At 46.7% G+C, this 17,113-nt stretch overlaps 1 protein-coding gene across 2 annotated transcripts in view; it reads right to left on the bottom strand.

Annotated features, from left to right (window-relative positions):
• PRKCA (protein kinase C alpha) overlaps window positions 1-17,113 on the bottom strand; it is a 134,368-nt gene that overhangs the window by 28,758 nt on the left and 88,497 nt on the right. For both annotated transcript variants that reach the window (XM_071573689.1, XM_071573690.1), the window contains exons 6-8: window positions 14,184-14,340; window positions 13,910-14,044; window positions 13,070-13,166 (exon numbers count right to left, since the gene is read on the bottom strand). In XM_071573689.1, coding sequence (XP_071429790.1) covers window positions 13,070-13,166; window positions 13,910-14,044; window positions 14,184-14,340 — 389 coding nt within the window. The remainder of the gene's footprint in view (window positions 1-13,069; window positions 13,167-13,909; window positions 14,045-14,183; window positions 14,341-17,113) is intronic.

Raw genomic sequence — 17,113 nt, forward strand, 5'->3', positions numbered from 1 at the left:
CTCAGCTGGAAATGATGGAGTATGGGCTCAAGCTCTGCCAGGGGAAATTTAAGCTGGAGATCAGAAAAAAATTCTTTGCAGAGAGAGTGCTCAGGGATTGGAATGGGCTGCCCAGAGAGGGGGTGGATTCCCCATCCCTGGAGGTTTTGAAACTGAGCTTGGCCGTGGCACTGAGTGCCATGATCTGGTAAAGGGACTGGAGTTGGACCAAGGGTTGGACTTGATGATCTTGGAGGTCTTTTCCAACCCAATCCATTCTGTGATTCTATGGATGTGGCACTGAGTGAGAATCCACCATGTCTTGATCCAACCCTTCTGTGATGAGTGAGAATCCACCATGTCTTGATCCAACCCTTCTGTGATGAGTGAGAATCCACCACGTCTTGATCCAACCCTTCTGTGATGAGTGAGAATCCACCACGTCTTGATCCAACCCTACTGTGATCACCAGCCCAGGGCACTCTGTGCCCTGGGCTGGTGATCACAGTGGGGTTGGATCAAGGGTTGGACTTGATGATCTTGGAGGTCTTTTCCAACCCAATCCATTCTATGAGTCTGTGATTCTATGAACAGAGCACAGAACTGACCAGCCCCAGCTCAGAACCCCCAGCTCTGGCTGCACCAGGGTCATCAGTCAGGGACTGGCTTCATCTCACAATCCCAGATGGTTTGGGTTGGAAGGGACCTTAAAGCTCATCTCATTCCACCCCCTGCCATGGGCGGGGACACCTCCCACCAGCCCAGGCTGCTCCAAGCCCTGTCCAACCTGGCCTGGGACACTTCCAGGGCTGGGGCAGCCACAGCTGTGTCAGAGCTGAGATCTGGGGGGCAGCCATGGGCCCTGGCCATGATTTAAACCCTCTGCAAAGGCCTAACAAAATCCCTGCTGCTCACACTGCACCAAGTTCTCACCAGTTCTTTGCCAGACCCCAACATGCTCTTCAAAGGTGACTGGGGGAAGGAACAAGCCCCCTCATTCCACCCCACCTCGAGTCAAGGTTTCTGCTCCCAACCCTTCAATGGCCCCAGGGCACTGCAGAGCTGCAGGTGACACTCTGCAAAGCCCTTTCAGGACTGGCAAGATGGACAGGGAGGGATGAGGAAGGACCAGCCTGAGCAGCAGCACCCCAGTCTCACTGTGCCAGCCCAGGAGGCTGCAGGGCTGAAAGGAGGGCTCAGTTCTGCCTGTCCCTCCCTGGGTCCAGCTGAGCAGCTCAGACCTCACCCAGATCCTAAAGATGTCACTGACAGGACCAGCAAAGCTCATACTAAGGATGGAAAAACTGAAATAATCATTTGTGCAAGTCCCCAGGAAGGGCCTGTTCAGGTTTCCAGTCATGTGTTCTCAGTAGGGGTTTTGATCAGTGGGTTGAGCCATTAGGAAGCCTTTAATAAAGTAAATAAATCCAATAAATTTCAAGTCAAAATCTGGAGGGAAACCCCCTCCCACTCAGTGAAATGTTCTCTGTCACTGTGGCAGCTTGTTTCTTCCATTATTGCATTTCCAATTCCATGTAATTATAGATGCTATGATGGACTATCAATTTCCTAGTTTATACAACTTAATTATCAGGATGCTGAGAATTTGGAATGAGCAGAGTCCATTTCTAAGCCCCAGCAAGACCTAATACTTCACCACACTGGGGTTTAATCTTAATTCCACACCCAAATGCCAGCTTATAAATCATTAGCAGGGAGTTTTGTAGCCATGGAAACAATGGTGAGCTGCAATGTAGTTGGTAGAAAATGCAAGATAGAAAAATGAAAACGTATTTTTGCTTCATTAACTGAAACAGCTACTGAAAAAACAGCCAGGAAAAAATTCCTATCACTCCCATTGCTGATAAAAGGCATGAAGGCAAAGGGGATGTTCCATAGAAATATAAATGTGGAGGGTGACAGAGCTCTGTGTGGCAGTTAAATATGGACTGTTTGATGCCCTTAGTTTACTTTTCCCCTCATTTCCTCTCCTCCTCCTCTTAAACTTGTGCCATATTTACCCTTTTAGCTATTAATAGTCAATTTATTTCAATAACTTGCCTGGAACAATGAGTTTTATCCAAATAGTGGTTTAATTTACTGGCTTTATACATTTCTAAATACCTACACACAGAATGTGGATGGAATCCTTCCTTTCAGGCCTTTTGCTGGAGCCAGCTCAGCCCTGGGAGCTTTTCTCTGTTCTTTGCTGACCTCTTGTGGTTTCTCACTGAGGAGAAATAATTTTCTCCAGCTCCACGTTGTTAATTGGATGCAAAAAGAGAAGCTGAAAGGACAGGACAAGAGTTTAACAGACCATGGAGCATCCCAACAGCCCTTTCTTGTGGGGTTTATAATCCATTTTCCAATTGATTCAATTTTTTTTTAAACTTTCTTGTGTTGCTGAAGAAGTTCAAACTACATGAAATACTTGAAGATTTGAATTCCAAATAATTCCCACATTTGCCAGGCAAGAAATTAAGAAAACCACATCCTGCAGAAAACACAGAGAACAAAGTCAAGTGGCTATGAAAGACAATCACAGGGAAGGGGATTCATCTTTCCAAGGCAGGAGTTTCAGGGGATATTGCCCTGGCCAAGTGTGGGCTGTGAAATCCAGAGAGGGAAGAGTTTCCAGTGGCCCATTTGGCCCTGACAACATGTTGAATCTGTTTAATAATCCTGTGGCCACCTGAGTCCCCTCTGAGTTCTGCCTTTATTGCCCAACATGCTCTGCCTGCACCAGAACGGTGCTTAATGAGGGGATGCAATTAGAGAGCCTGCCTGGGAATGACAGTCAAGAATCCTTCCAGAAGTATCCTGTGGCATGGCAATAAAGCCCCAAACAGCAAATAGGAGGATACAACAGCAAACCCTTAAGTGTCACTAAAGGAATTGCTTCCATAGATGCTCCTTCGTTTTTTAATTAGTTTTCAATAATAAAAAAAACCCAGAGTGTGGAATTTGCTTTTAAGCAAACAAGTAATTTCGACATGGGCAAAGGAAACAATAAAAATTCTGCTCTAAAATAATTTTAAAGGACTTTCTACCTCATCTTAGAGCAAATTCCTGCCATCGAATCCGCGGTGCTGCAAAGCCACAAACCAGGACTGCTCTTAAACCCTTGGGATTCTGTGTCCGAATCCTAACGAGCTGTGAAGTGATTTACCACACACAAAAAGAGGAAGGGCTTTTCTGCCTGATGCTGAGAAAGAATCTGTTTCAATGCACACTTTGCAGTGAACAAAAATGATAAAATGATGCTCCCCAGGAGCTGATTGTTCCCCGAAGGGGTTTTCGGGCTGCCTGACCTCGCTCGCAGCAGCCCCAGATTTATTATAAAATCAGGTTTGCACATTGGGCTGGTTCTACCCCGGAATTGGTGTGTTCTCCTCGGGGGCACTGCCCTCCTGCTGCTCCTGCTGGGGCAGTGCCAGCCCTGCACACCTGGGCACACAGCAGTGCCAATCGAGAGAGTTCCCTCCCTCCAGCATCACCCCCAAAGCCAGGCTCCTTCTGCACACCTGGGCACACCTGGGCACACCTGGGCACACAGCAGTGCCACCCTAAGGGTTCCCTCCAGCATCACCCCCAAAGCCAGGCTCCTCCTGCACACCTGGGCACACCTGGGCACACAGCAGTGCCACCCTAAGGGTTCCCTCCAGCATCACCCCCAAAGCCAGGCTCCCCCTGCACACCTGGGCACACCTGGGCACACAGCAGTGCCACCCCAAGGGGTTCCCTCCAGCATCACCCCCAAAGCCACACTCCTCCTGCACACCTGGGCACACAGCAGTGCCACCCTAAGGGTTCCCTCCAGCATCATCCCCAAAGCCAGGCTCCTCCTGCACACCTGGGCACACCTGGGCACACCTGGGCACACCTGGGCACACAGCCCTTCCCAGCAGTGCCACACTTCCCTCCAGCATCATTCCCAAAGTTCCCAGAGCATTATCCTGCAGGATCCCCCTCCTGAGCTGAGCTCAGCGCTGCCAGGGCACTGCCAGGGCACTGCCAGCACCAAGGACAGTGGCCACTGGGGATGACTGAGGGAGAAAAGACACTTAAGAAACAAAGAAGTGGCTTTTTCCATGAAACCCCCTGAATTCCAGAGTGTCCCCATGGGAACAGGGAGCCACCTTTCCCTGCTGGAACTCATGCTGTGATTCACCAATGAATTTCTGCAGCTGTAGGAAGCCCCTGAGCCCCTTTTTTTGGGAGCTCCCCATGGGGCAAACATGGATGGACAGACTTTGGGCACTTCCTGCCAGTTGACTTCAAGGCTTGGATTTTACCACGAAGTGACAAAACTCCATTTGTATCAGAGATGCATTTTCTCATTTAAAACCACCCTTAAACAGAGAAACTTCCCACTGCAGCATGAAACAAGTTTCCCAAAAGAAACCCCAATGTGCATTTATTTTCCAATATGGAAAGGTGGAAAGGATTGAGGAAGGAGAGTCCTCTTCTGTACAGGCCTTTCTGAGATAAAGATGCCAGATAAAGAATCAAGGGGAAGAAAAAGTGTTAGTGATTGCATGACAAATGCATTAGGAACTATTTAGCAATGACAAATGGTCTTATTTTTTGATTCTTCTGGTTCAATATTAGAGCATTTGTTAAAATCATGCATTAGTAATATAAACAACTCTTCAAAAATAACATTTTTAAAAAATTAAGTGTTTTAAGCTTTGAGCTGCAACACGTAAACTGCTCCAGGAGTTGCAGAAATATTATTTGAAGATGACAATGGCCTCAGTAATCTTGGATTCTTCAAACAGTTACAGCACAGGAGCTTCCAGTTTTAATTTCAAATGTATAAAACTTAAGGTGTGATTTGTGTCAGTGACCTTTGCCCTAATAAAGCAAAACAATTTGTTAGAGATACATGCAAATACAAAAGCCACACATGGATGTTCTCAGTGCTGAGATGGAGCTGTTATGGCAATAACTGAGTGATGGGATTAGTGAGAAACAGCAAAATGGGAAGTTAAAAGGTGAGTTTTCAGGGCTCAGAGATTAGGGTGTGATAACTCTCATGACACAGCACACTCCAAATGACACACAGCAAGAGATGTGGATGTTACATCATCAAACATGCATGCCAGAGGATGCATATTTATCTAGTTAATAGAGAGTGACCACGAGCACTATTTGATCAGTGAAAGTTATTTAAAGTTCCATGAATGTCTTTCAAATTAAAGATGCACCATTTTCCATTTTCCATGAGAAGGTGGCATTCATTTAACTCATTCCTTCAAAGAGAAAGGCACTCTGCATCTGCTCAGCTTTGGGGACTCCTTTTTGGTAGGACAATTCTCATTTGTGACAAATCATGGAAGACTCACACTTCCTTTTTTTATTTTTTTTTATGGATTGGAAAAGCTTAAGCTGGGAAAAACCCCCAAGTGCATCCTTAAAACATGGTGAGGATGAAACCAAACTTAATAAACTTCAAACATCGGTACAGAGGGTTGTGGGAAGAGAAAGGGGAAGGAGAACACCAAAACTACCTTGAAGAGGTGCATATTTACATGACAGTCCTGGAGGAGACAGCAAAGGGAGAAACACTGCGTGGTTAGTAAGGGCTGGACAGCAGAGCAAACACCAGCAGCAGCAGATAAACAGATACAGGCACAGCAGTGGCAACACAGCATGGACACAGCAAACCCACAGCAACGGGTTCATCACCCTGCCAGGGAGCAGCAGGGCCAAGCACAGCAGGGACAGGTCCTCACACAGCTGCTCCTCACCTTGGACACCCTCCCTGCAGGGACAGTCCCCTGGGGGGCCCTTCAGCTGTGCCCAGCTGTGCCAGCGTGGGCTGCACCAGCCAAGGACCAGAGGAACAGAAACTGGGGTTCATCACCCTGCCAGGGAGCAGCAGGGCCAAACACAGCAGGGACAGGTCCTCACACAGCTGCTCCTCACCTTGGACACCCTCCCTGCAGGGGACAGTCCCCTGGGGGGCCCTCCAGCTGTGCCCAGCTGTGCCAGCGTGGGCTGCACCAGCCAAGGACCAGAGGAACAGAAACTGGGGTTCATCACCCTGCCAGGGAGCAGCAGGGCCAAACACAGCAGGGACAGGTCCTCACACAGCTGCTCCTTGCCTTGAACACCCTCCCTGCAGGGACAGTCCCCTGGGGGACCCTCCAGCTGTGCCAGCCTGGGCTGCACCAGCCAAGGACCAGAGGAACAGAAACTGGGGTTCATCACCCTGCCAGGGAGCAGCAGGGCCCAGCACAGCAGGGACAGGTCCTCACCTTGGACACCATCCCTGCAGGGACAGTCCCCTGGGACCCTCCAGCTGTGCCCAGCTGTGCCAACCATGAACCACAGAACAGAAATTGGTGTTCATCACCCAGGGAGCAGCAGGGCCAAGCACAGCAGAGACAGGTCCTCACCTTGGACACCCTCCCTGCAGGGACAGTCCCCTGGGACCCTCCAGCTGTGCCCAGCTGTGCCAACCATGAACCACAGAACAGGAATTGGTGTTCATCACCCTGCCAGGGAGCAGCAGGGCCAAGCACAGCAGGGACAGGTCCTCACACAGCTGCTCCTCACCTTGGACACCCTCCCTGCAGGGACAGTCCCCTGGGACCCTCCAGCTGTGCCAGCCTGGGCTGCAGCAGCCACTGAGCTCTGACAGGGCCACAGCATTAAAGGGGCTGCTGGTTTTTTCTTGGCCTTGTTTTGCAACACACATTTAACCTTTACATAAGGGATCAAGAAATCCCTCCTATCAACATCATTTTTTACCCTTATTCTGCACCTTAAATCCCAACACACTGACAGAGAAAAGCCTTATGGAAATCAGGAGCTGAGAGGAACTGAGACCAGGATTTATGGCATCTAGTTAAGAAATGTCAAGTTTTCTAGTTTGAGCTGTGGTGAGTGGATGGGAAACCTCCAGATAGCTGCACATGGGAATTCCCCATGCCAAACTATAGCACAGAACAGATGGAGTCATCTCTCAGCATCTCTATAATGCTGCAAACTATTCTCTAATGATTAAATATGCACAATTTCAGAGTAGGGCTGAGTGCCATGGCCAAAAAAAGCAGCTCTTCTTTTTATATCTCTATATGCATAACGAGTGTGGATTGATGTGCCAGTGATATTTTGGCTGGTCATGATTTCAGTGCAGCTCAGTGTCTGTTTCCTGAAAAGCAAATTTCATCTTGTCTTTCCAAGTTGAAGTGTCAGCAGCATTATTTCTCTTTTCCATGTCACCTTCAGTGACCTGCCTGAAGTCCCAGTTATTGCTTCAAAAATGGAGTGCACAGGGGTTAGGAACAGATATGGAAGAGATCCTATCTTTTATTTATTAAAAAAAAAAAGAGTGAAGGAACTGCAGTGTAACAGCTCTGGGCAAAAACATCACCAGCCTTCAAAGACTTAAATGTTTCCTTCACAGCCCTTATAATACTTTACACAGAGATCTGGAGCACTTAACTCACAAATTAACAAAATCATAAGCTCCTCTACAGTTGGGTTTTTTCTGTTTGCCTGGGTTTTTTTGAATGAAAATATATTTAATTTAAAAAGTCACTGAGTTTTTAAGAAGCTACTGAAAAAGTCCCTGGAGTCTTCTGCTGTGGCCCTGGCTGTGCAACTCCTCCAGCCTCCAGCTCAGGATCAAGACAACTCTAGGATGTTCTGGCCACTGATTAAAGGAAAGAAAGAAAATGTCCTTTTGACCTGAAGTTATTGCAAGTATCAGAAAAATGCCAGATAATCAAGACAGTCCTGACCTTCTCCTTTCTAATAAAGCAACCAGAAACTGCTTTAAAAATTAAAACTAAAGGGAGCACTGAAGATCTAAGAAATGCAGGACCTGCAGTGAAACAATCTGATGTACTGATGTTCAGAAAGGAAATGATAAATAAATGAGAGAGGTTTCTTTGGCATTAGACTGAAACAGCAACCAAACTCATCAGAAAGCTGTAACTGTACCCTGAAATGTGGGGGCACTCTCAGGGGTTGTTTAACACCAGCTGTGCAGCCACAGGAGAGGCCTGGGGTGGAAATCCCTGGCAGCTCAGTGAGCACAGACACAGCCTGGCAGAGGGGCTGGCACGTGAACTCACACCTGCACAAACACTGACACACCAGCTTGGGCAGCCAGAGCCCTGCCCTGCAGCCTGGGGGGCTCAGGAGCACAAACACCCCCAGCTCCTGCCCCACTGGGGGCTCCCAGGCACTCACTGAGCCTGATGACCAAGCTCCTCATCCTCCCTGGGCTTGGATTTCAAATGATAAGGCACTTTAAAATACCTTTTCTTTAGTGTCATCACAGCAGTTGTGTTTAGAAGCACTGAGATGTCACCAAAGTGTCCCCACTGCCTGTGACCCTCCAGTGCTCAGCTACAAACCCTCTGCTCCCTCTCCTGCCAAAGGAAGCTCCAGGTGCAGCTCCTGCCCAACCTCCCCAGCAATCCTGGGGGTCAAGGCAGCTGAAATCTCTGCCACAGACACCACCCAAAGGTGCCCAGAGCAGGGGATGAGGATGTTTGTCCCCAGAGAGGCACCACCAGAGAGGTCCCACAGGGACCACAGGCAGTCAGAGCCCTCTCAGAACTAAGGGAACAGTTTGGTTCCTGTGCCAGCCACCCAGAGAGGCACAGCAGAGGAGGAATCAGACCAAAAGGTGTCTGTGCCCCAGGAGGACCTTCCCCCCAGAGCTGTGCCAGGAGGAGCCTGCTTGGCTCACTCCCATCACCAGAGCTGGGGGAGGTGACTCACATCACTCCCATCACTGCAGGTACCTGGAGCTCAGTAAATGCACCCACATGTCAGGATTATGGTTGCTCTGGTCTTGGTTTAATTAAAAAAAATCATTTAAATGGGCCATAACTGCTGCTTTGTTTTTAATAACATTTCCCGTGCTGGTGATGTGGAAGGAAGAGAATAATTTCACCAGCCTACATTTAAACCACTATTATTCTATTACTATTTAAGTACCAAGAAGTGCTTCACTAAGCAGGAAAAAAGGCTTGACCAAACTGAAATAACTTCCTACAACAGAAGTTTACAATTCACACATTTCTTTTCCCCAAATGAAAAAAAAAACCCAAACCAAACAAACATAAGGAATGATGCTCTAAATGGCAAGAACATCTTATTGCTCAAATCACAGCTCAAATGTTGCATTATTTCAACAGTCTTCTTTGTGCTCTGCCCAGGGAAATCCTGTAAGGAGCAAAGAAGGACAGAGCAAATTGGGGATGCTGCAGTTGGAGGCAGATTTGCTGGTTTGGGGCCACGGAGCCACCTGGGAGTGTTGGGAGTTCCCATGGAAACCTCAGCATGGACAATTGTGCAGCAGCCACAGCCACTCTGAATGTGCCTGTTGAGAAGGGAGGTGCATTTTGAGATGGCCACAAATGATGCCATTCCAGAGAGAAAATTCACAGCTCAAGGTTAAAGCCAACTGAAAAACAGTGACAGGTTTTATTCTGCCTCCACTTCCTACAGGAGGGTATTTTTATCTCTCAATATTAATAATGATGTATCATGAATAAATCACTGAGGACAGATTTGATCACCCTGCTAAATGAGCAGATAAAGGATTTGTAAGTTTTAGGGAGAGGTGAGATGCAGAAAATATGTAGATTGAATAAAATTGGTTGTACAAAATATTCTGCCCTGCACCTCAATTTCCATATAATGCATAAGTTCCTACAGGCAACACTTTGCACATAATAAGAAAACTCCTGGCAATAAAAACTAAAAGGTTAAAAAAGCACCATCTCTTCAATTCTGTTTTCCAAATTTGGTCCCATTTGTTGGAAAGGATCTTCACTGGGCAAAAGCTGAGAGTTAATTTTTCAGCTGGGCCATGAGGAAGCTTCTCATGACAAACAGCCTTTTCCTGTTCCTTTACAAATGTTTGAATCTATTATTATTTATTTATAATCCTGCATAGCTATTTTATGGTAGTTTTACACAAGAAATGACTTAAAGAATCGGGGCCAGAAGGCCCCACAAGCAAAGCAGCACATCCATGGGATTTGGGTGGCTGATAACCACATGGAAGAAGAAATCTGGGTGGTTACAGTGGGATGTTGGGAAGGATGTGATGGGACAGTGTGAAGAGCTTGAAACCAAAGGGAGCTTGAGGCCAAATCTCAAAGCTGTTGAGATAGAGATGCAGGCAGGTACTTTTGAATTTCTGATTTCAATGGCAGGAAGTTCCTAAGTGCTCTTGGAGGTTCCCCTAAGCACCTTCCTAAATTTCAGTCAAGGGGGCAAAGTCAATTTTAAGAATGTCTCTGACTTTTTTAAGATCAGAAACCAGTTTCAGAAATTCCACATCTACTGGTTCTCTGATCTTTTATAACTTGAGAAATTTCTTATTCTTTCTTAATGAAATTCTCATCCTAAAGTTTCTCTGCTCTTGTGTATCTCAGGTTTGTACAAGAGCCCTTTGCTCTGAAGGCCACCACTATTCACTTGAAGCATTTGACACCAGGAATGCAAGATTTTTGCAGCAATGGTTGCAAGTTTGTACTGGCAGTTAAATCAGAGTAGTTTGGCTACCAATCACATGGTCATACATTAAAAAGTAGATCAAACTCCCCAACTGCAGACTTGATAAGGAAGCACTTTGGAGTTTCTCCTTCTAGAAAGTGATAAATGAGGAGATGGCCCAGAATGACCTATTCTTAATGTCCTGACAGATTCACTCCCCCAGGGAAATGGCAGTCAGGATCTGCAATCTCCTTCCTGGAAGGCTTCAGTGCTGATTTTAGAGCAGTGGAAATGTTTATTTAGATGATGTCATTAAATCCCAAATAGCAACCTATTTCTCAGAGCTATCTCCTTGTTCCTCAGTAGAGGGTACCTAAAATAAAATGCCTATGCAAGCCAGGATATAAATGATAACAGAAGTAAGATAAAAGATGATCAGAGTCAGCACCACTTCTGTGCCACCCCAGAATAGCTAATAAGTGAAATGCCACCATTCAGACATCTGTGCTGCTCATTTTTAGAAGCCATCCCAGTGCTGTCCCTTGAAGCCAAGCAGGAATAATCCCTGGGGGTGCTGGTCCCTCTGCTGCTCCTCTCAGGGCTGAAGTTTGAGAGGGATGAGCCTGACTCCTCCTGCCATGCAGCACTGCATTCCCCCAGCCTTGGCCTCCTCCTAATTACAGGGTTTGTTCAGCTACCAACACTCTCATTTATCATCACTAAGGTTTAAAGCTGCTCACTGAGGAACTTGGGAAAATTCCATGCTGGAGCCACTGTGCTCACTGAAGACCTATTCCCTTCCCTTGATTAATTCAGTCGCTCCAACAGCCCCAGCCAGGCTGCTCCCAGCACAGGGAGAGCCTCAAGTACCCAGGGCTGAGCCTGAACTAATTAGACTTGGAGACAGACTAATTATTTCTGAGGCAGAGCTGCCCCATGTGAAGCTGCTGTTTCTGGGAGCAGGTCCAGCAGCTTCACACGATGCAACCTCTCAGGATTTCTACTCCACTTCCTTGCAGGACAAGGATAAACTCTGACTGCCCCTCCTGCAACCAGTGCATTTACAGGAGGATTAAGAAAAAACCCCCATGAGACTGTAAATTCAATATGCAAACATACTGCATGTAATATCTGACATTTGTAAGGGGACAATTTTAGTGACTTGTCTTCGTGCTGTCTCTGACCTGAGAAAGAACAGGTGGATTTCTATACCTGCATCACCAGCATTTGAATATCCACCCAATCCCAGGCCCTGTGCAGTGCACAGGGACATGGAAAGGGGGGACAGAATCACTTTTGAAGCTATTCTTCCCAGGGAGGATAAAAAAATAAACATGATCTGGAACAGCAAATGACCCAGTGCAGCAAAATGAAATCACCCTGGTCAGATCCCAGTTGTAAAGAAAGGCAGATGGAATGGAGAGTCAAATACTTCTCAAATGGGGAACAGAAATCAGAGTTCATGCTGCAGACAAGAGTATGGGAACTGAAGGAATGGATGCACCTTTCCTTTTCCTCTCTTGCATGTTGAACATGTGCTGTTTTTCCTCACTTTCCCCATCTTTTACCCCAGCAGTGGAGAACTCTGCCTGATGGTGAACATAAAACACCCATTTCAGCTTGAAGGGAACAGACATGTTGGGTTGTGCACAACAGGTACATTAATCACCTTCTGGAGGCTGTAAATGTCCAAGCAGGACAAGGAAAGCAGCAGTGCAGGTTGGAATATCTCCCATTCAGTGCTGTGGGAGCAGCTGGAAGGGCAGGCAGGGCAGGGCAGGGCAGGGCAGGGCAGGGCAGGGCAGGGCAGGGCAGGGCAGGGCAGCTGAGCCAGCCCAGGCAGCCCCAATGCCCTCCCTCTTCCCTCCTCCCTCCTCCCCAGGCACTCCCTGGCCTGGCCCTGGTTTTAGTGCCCACCAAAGGGTTTGTTGCCATCCAGTTGCAGTTGTCAGGAGAGGCTCAGTCTGATCATTAGGAAGCAGCTCCTTTGCAGGAGGGTGAGCCCCTGTCTGTGGGTACCAAACCCTCCAGCTGGCACCACACCAGGCAGGACACTGCAAAGCATCTGGATTGTCTTTGCTGTACCCAACCAGCAACACCTCTGATCCTTAAAAACATCCTTACCCACACCACAGAGATCAGAACTTCAGATGGAAACCTTCCTCAAGGATTGTGAGGCTCTAAATTAGCAGTAATTATCCCAAGTCTTTTGTTAAAACACCCCAACTTCCAGTGTGAAACATTCCAAGTATTAAAATCCTGTTGTTTCTGAGAATCTCACTTGTCAAACAATGCAGGTACCAGGGATAATGGCTGGCAGATTTTGCAGCAAGCATTAAAAGATATTGAAATTATTACACAAACTTGACAAAACATATTTTAAAATACCAACTTAGAGGTGTCATAGCAGAGAGGCTGAACTGTCAGAAAAATGATGCCACCACTGAATCAAACCATTTGGTCCAATCTTGAGGAGAACCAAAGGCACACAGAACTGTCACAGGAACAGAAGCAGCAGCACTCAACCATATGTACCTTTTGACAGGCTTCCTTTTTTTGCAATAAAGGGAAAATGAAGTGCAAAGTACAGTTGCACCCACTTGGTTTTAACCCTCACCTCAAACTTCTGCCGGAGCTCTGCATTTCCATCTTCATCAGCATCTGGAATTGGGACATTGTAATACTCCCCTTCCTCTTGATTCAGCAGCTTGTACCTGTGCAACATTTGGGAAAAAACAGTGACTTTACAGCTCTATTCCTGCTGGGTTTGAAATATGATTTAGTGGGATCACATGATTTTCTGTGTGTGGTTTATATTGAGGTCACAGGTATGGAAAGAACTGACCTCAAAGACTGAAAGCAAACTCAGAAATAGAATGTATTTGACCTGAAATCAAATCTTTGATCTCAAACTATCTGGCAAGGCACTTTAATGGACAAGGAGATTCTTCTCACCCATCCTATGGTCTGATGGGAGACACCAACCCTGAAGAACCTTTGTCTCCAGTGCTTCCAGAGCCCTACAGAACTGTCTTTGAAGGAATGTCCTTTCTGAGGAGCCCTGGTGAGTTCTACCCCTCACTTGGTAGGTAATGAGATGGCATTTTATGAAATCAGTTTCCATGTGCTTTGAATTTGCAGAGCTATATATAACATGATACACTTAGTAATGAATACATCATATTTGAGATAAAAATAAAATTCCTATCACAAGACTGTGCTCACAGAACTGAGTCTGCAGCAGCTCCTGGCTCCAGCAGAAGTTTCATGACCCCCACAAAAGAAAAGCAATCCTTTTATTATCCCCTTTGATAGACATAACCTGCATTTCTGAGGTTTAGTTGCACTTTCAGTGCCTGAAACTCAGCGAAAAGCTCAAACACCAGGCAGCTCATATTGAAGAAAAAAGCTGATTTAAAACTTTTGGTGATATATTCTCTCTCTCTGAAACTCTTACCATCCACTGGCTGGCATTTTCATCAGCTCTGACACCCCAAAGGAGAGGGAGCCCATGAAGTCGTTCCTGGTGGTGCGGTCCCAGTCCCACACCTCGACCGACAGGCGCCGATCTTTGTCCGAGGGCTTTAACTTACTGAGGGAGAAACAGAGCAGCTTTCAGTGCCTGAAGGCTTTAATTCACTAAGGGCAGAAGCAGAGGAGTTCTCAATGCCACACTGAAACAAATGATTCAAAAGCTCCAGAGATCCTGCACTGAAGGGAGTTACACTCACAATGTGAAGGACTCGTTCCAGTCTGGGTTCAGAGTCGAGCGGATGGTTTTGGTTTTCTGTTTGCTCTCGTTCTTGGGGTCTGGGATGAGCTTCAGTTTGACATAAGGGTCTGACAGTCCATTGGGATCCATGGGAATGAGGTTTTTGGCTTCTCTCACTGCCAACACAAAACACAACTCGTTTGTACGGGGTTAGACACCTCTTATCAACAGCAGGAACACGTCAGACCAGAGTCAGGGAGAGATGCTGACAAATAAATAAATAAATGGGAAACCCACTCGTCAGACTCGGCCTGGAAGAAACTACTTGTTGTAAAGAAAGGCTGTGCTGACTGATATTTATCAGAATGGGAGAGAGCAGTGACAGGAGAGCAGAGGGATTCACAGCTGACATGCAGCTTCCAGGCAGCCCTTTTCCTGCAGTGCAATGATTCAATATCCAAACCCATCACTGGGATTTTTCCAAGCAGGTACCAGTTCTTGGTGGGTTTATTTCCTCATTAGGTCATACACCCACAGGACTATCAGTCATGTAAGGGTGACAGCCAGACCCCAATGGATTCCAGAAGATCCATTATTTGATATAAACCCTCTGTGGGAGGTTCCTAACACCAAAATTCCCGTGGATTCCAAGTTCTTCCCATGGATTCCCAGTTCATCAGCTCTCAGATGGAATCACTGTGACCATTATGATGTGACAGCAACCAAAGGAAAGGCACAGGGAAGGCAAGTTGAACTTCAGCTTCACAAAATTCTTTATGTGGCCTCTTTTTACAATGTTACAAGAAGAAACAAAGTGAATTAAAGCATCTCATGTTGCTGAAAGCCAAGACCAGTCAGAACCTGCAGTTCAGAAGTGCAGGGAGTGGAGCATTCCATGGAAGAGCAAAGACAGCCCTGCCCTCCCTCTTGTAGACACCTGAGCAACACTTACACATCAGGGAGGTTTTATTCTGCTGCACCTTGGAAGAACAGCAGAGTTTTCCTGGTGCTGTGAGAGCCCATCCCATCCCATCCCATCCCATCCCATCCCATCCCATCCCATCCCATCCCACCCAAACTAACTGGTGCTGCCATGAACTGGGATCCAGCTGGGAAGGGAAATGTGGAGCTCACAACTGGGCATCTCCCAGCATGCTGGGAGCAGCATCTCTGGGCTGGTTTTGGACAGAGATCAGCTTGAGTCAGGAATTCCTTTGGGAGAGTCATAGTTTAAGATCAGAATTGCTTCTGGAAGGAAGATTGCAAGAAGCTTTGAGGGTGATGTGGCTCCTGGGGGATGAAGGAGGTCCAGCCCCTGAGAGCCACTGCAGGTCACCCTGGACTGACCCTCAGCCACTGCTTCACTCAGGAGGGCTTGTTCAAATTTATCTCCCTAACTGCAGGACTCTGAAAGGAAATTTAGGAAAGATCAACCTTTAAGTCACTTAATATTTCTTGATGGAAAACATTCCTTACAAAAATCTGGACTTTCAAGTCAGAGCTAATGCAAAGAAAGAAAAGAACAGAAGTTGTCAGGATCTTCAGCAACAGTTACTGTTTCCTCAAGGCACTTTTCTCCCTTTTCCCCAGATTCAAAAGGCATTTTCATATTAGAAATAAAAAATCCTCCCCAGGATTTCAATCTGTTGTTTCCCAGCATGGAGGCTGTAAGGCATCCAAGCAACACAGATATTAATTTTATATATAGAATAAGAAGAGGATGGTTTTTGGGCAGCAGTTGTTTATTACTGTGCTTTACTCAAGGCCAGTGAAATGAAGGAGGGTGGTGCTGACACCAGCCCTGCTGAAAGGCAGCTCTGAGGGGCATTTATGGACCACCATGGTGTATTCTCAGGGTGATGGAACCAGCTCTGGGCTGGCACTGACCTCTTAGTCTTTACTCTGTCCTTCCCAAGGGCACCCCCTGCCAAGAGCAAATATATTCCTGAGCCCTTGTGGCATTTGGTGTAGAGGGAATTTTTTTTTTTGGGGGGGAAGCAACAATGACACATGAAAAAACATAATTTCAAAGAGCTTGACCTGCTCTGCTTATTTAATGAGAGATTCTCAGGTGTGGCAGAACAAGTTGGAAGGGAGAAACCCCCAATCTAAGTGGTACCTCCTATCCAAAATAGCTGTGGGAAGAAGGCAGTGCCCAGGAATGTGACTTGGGAGATTCTCATTGACTTGCCAAGATAATTCCATGCAGAACAGATACTCTGATGTAAATTAATTAATGGAATCAAATCATGGCTGGAAATGAATCACATGAACTTGGCCCAACAGTTGATACTGATTAAGTTTCTTGAATTCCTGTTTTTCACTGCAATTCCTTGACCAAAACTGCTTAATTTTAACAGGGCATCTTCAGACTGAGCTTTTGTGTTGCAGGTTTCCCTGGAGAGGCTGAGTGTGGCACAAGCAGAGTGTGGAGCAGTTGGTGGGGGGGATGCAGAGATGCCCTTGGAGGCTCTGCCATGGAGAATTCCCTGGAGAATCCTTGTCCAGCCTGGAGAAGATGCTGCCAGGCCCAGAGGACACCACTGGCAGCAGGAGGCCATGGCAGCATGGCTAAGTTTGCTTTTTCTTTGGCAGCAAACACAGAAAATAGGAAAAAAAATCCTCTAAATACAGGAAAGAGAAGCTCAAAGATTAATTGGGAAGGAAAGATGCACCATGTACTAAGTACAGGCTGCAGACAAAGTCATTCCCTCCCTCCTTGCTTTGAGATATCTGCCCCACTTGTACTTTTGTCTGCATAATTAGTACCCTCAGACAGCCTTTTCCAACTGACTTTGCATTTCTTTTCCTGAGGAAACAGCAAGATGGTGCTTGTGCTAAAGAGTGCTTGGAAAGAATGAGCATCCCAGGGCTCATTATCTAAGGGGCTCCATTTTCAACAGGGTGGGTCAGGATTTTCTAAAGGGATTGACAAGAAGAGGAGGTTTC

The sequence above is a fragment of the Pithys albifrons genome, chromosome 19 (assembly GCF_047495875.1).
Source record: "Pithys albifrons albifrons isolate INPA30051 chromosome 19, PitAlb_v1, whole genome shotgun sequence".
Lineage (NCBI taxonomy): Eukaryota > Metazoa > Chordata > Aves > Passeriformes > Thamnophilidae > Pithys > Pithys albifrons.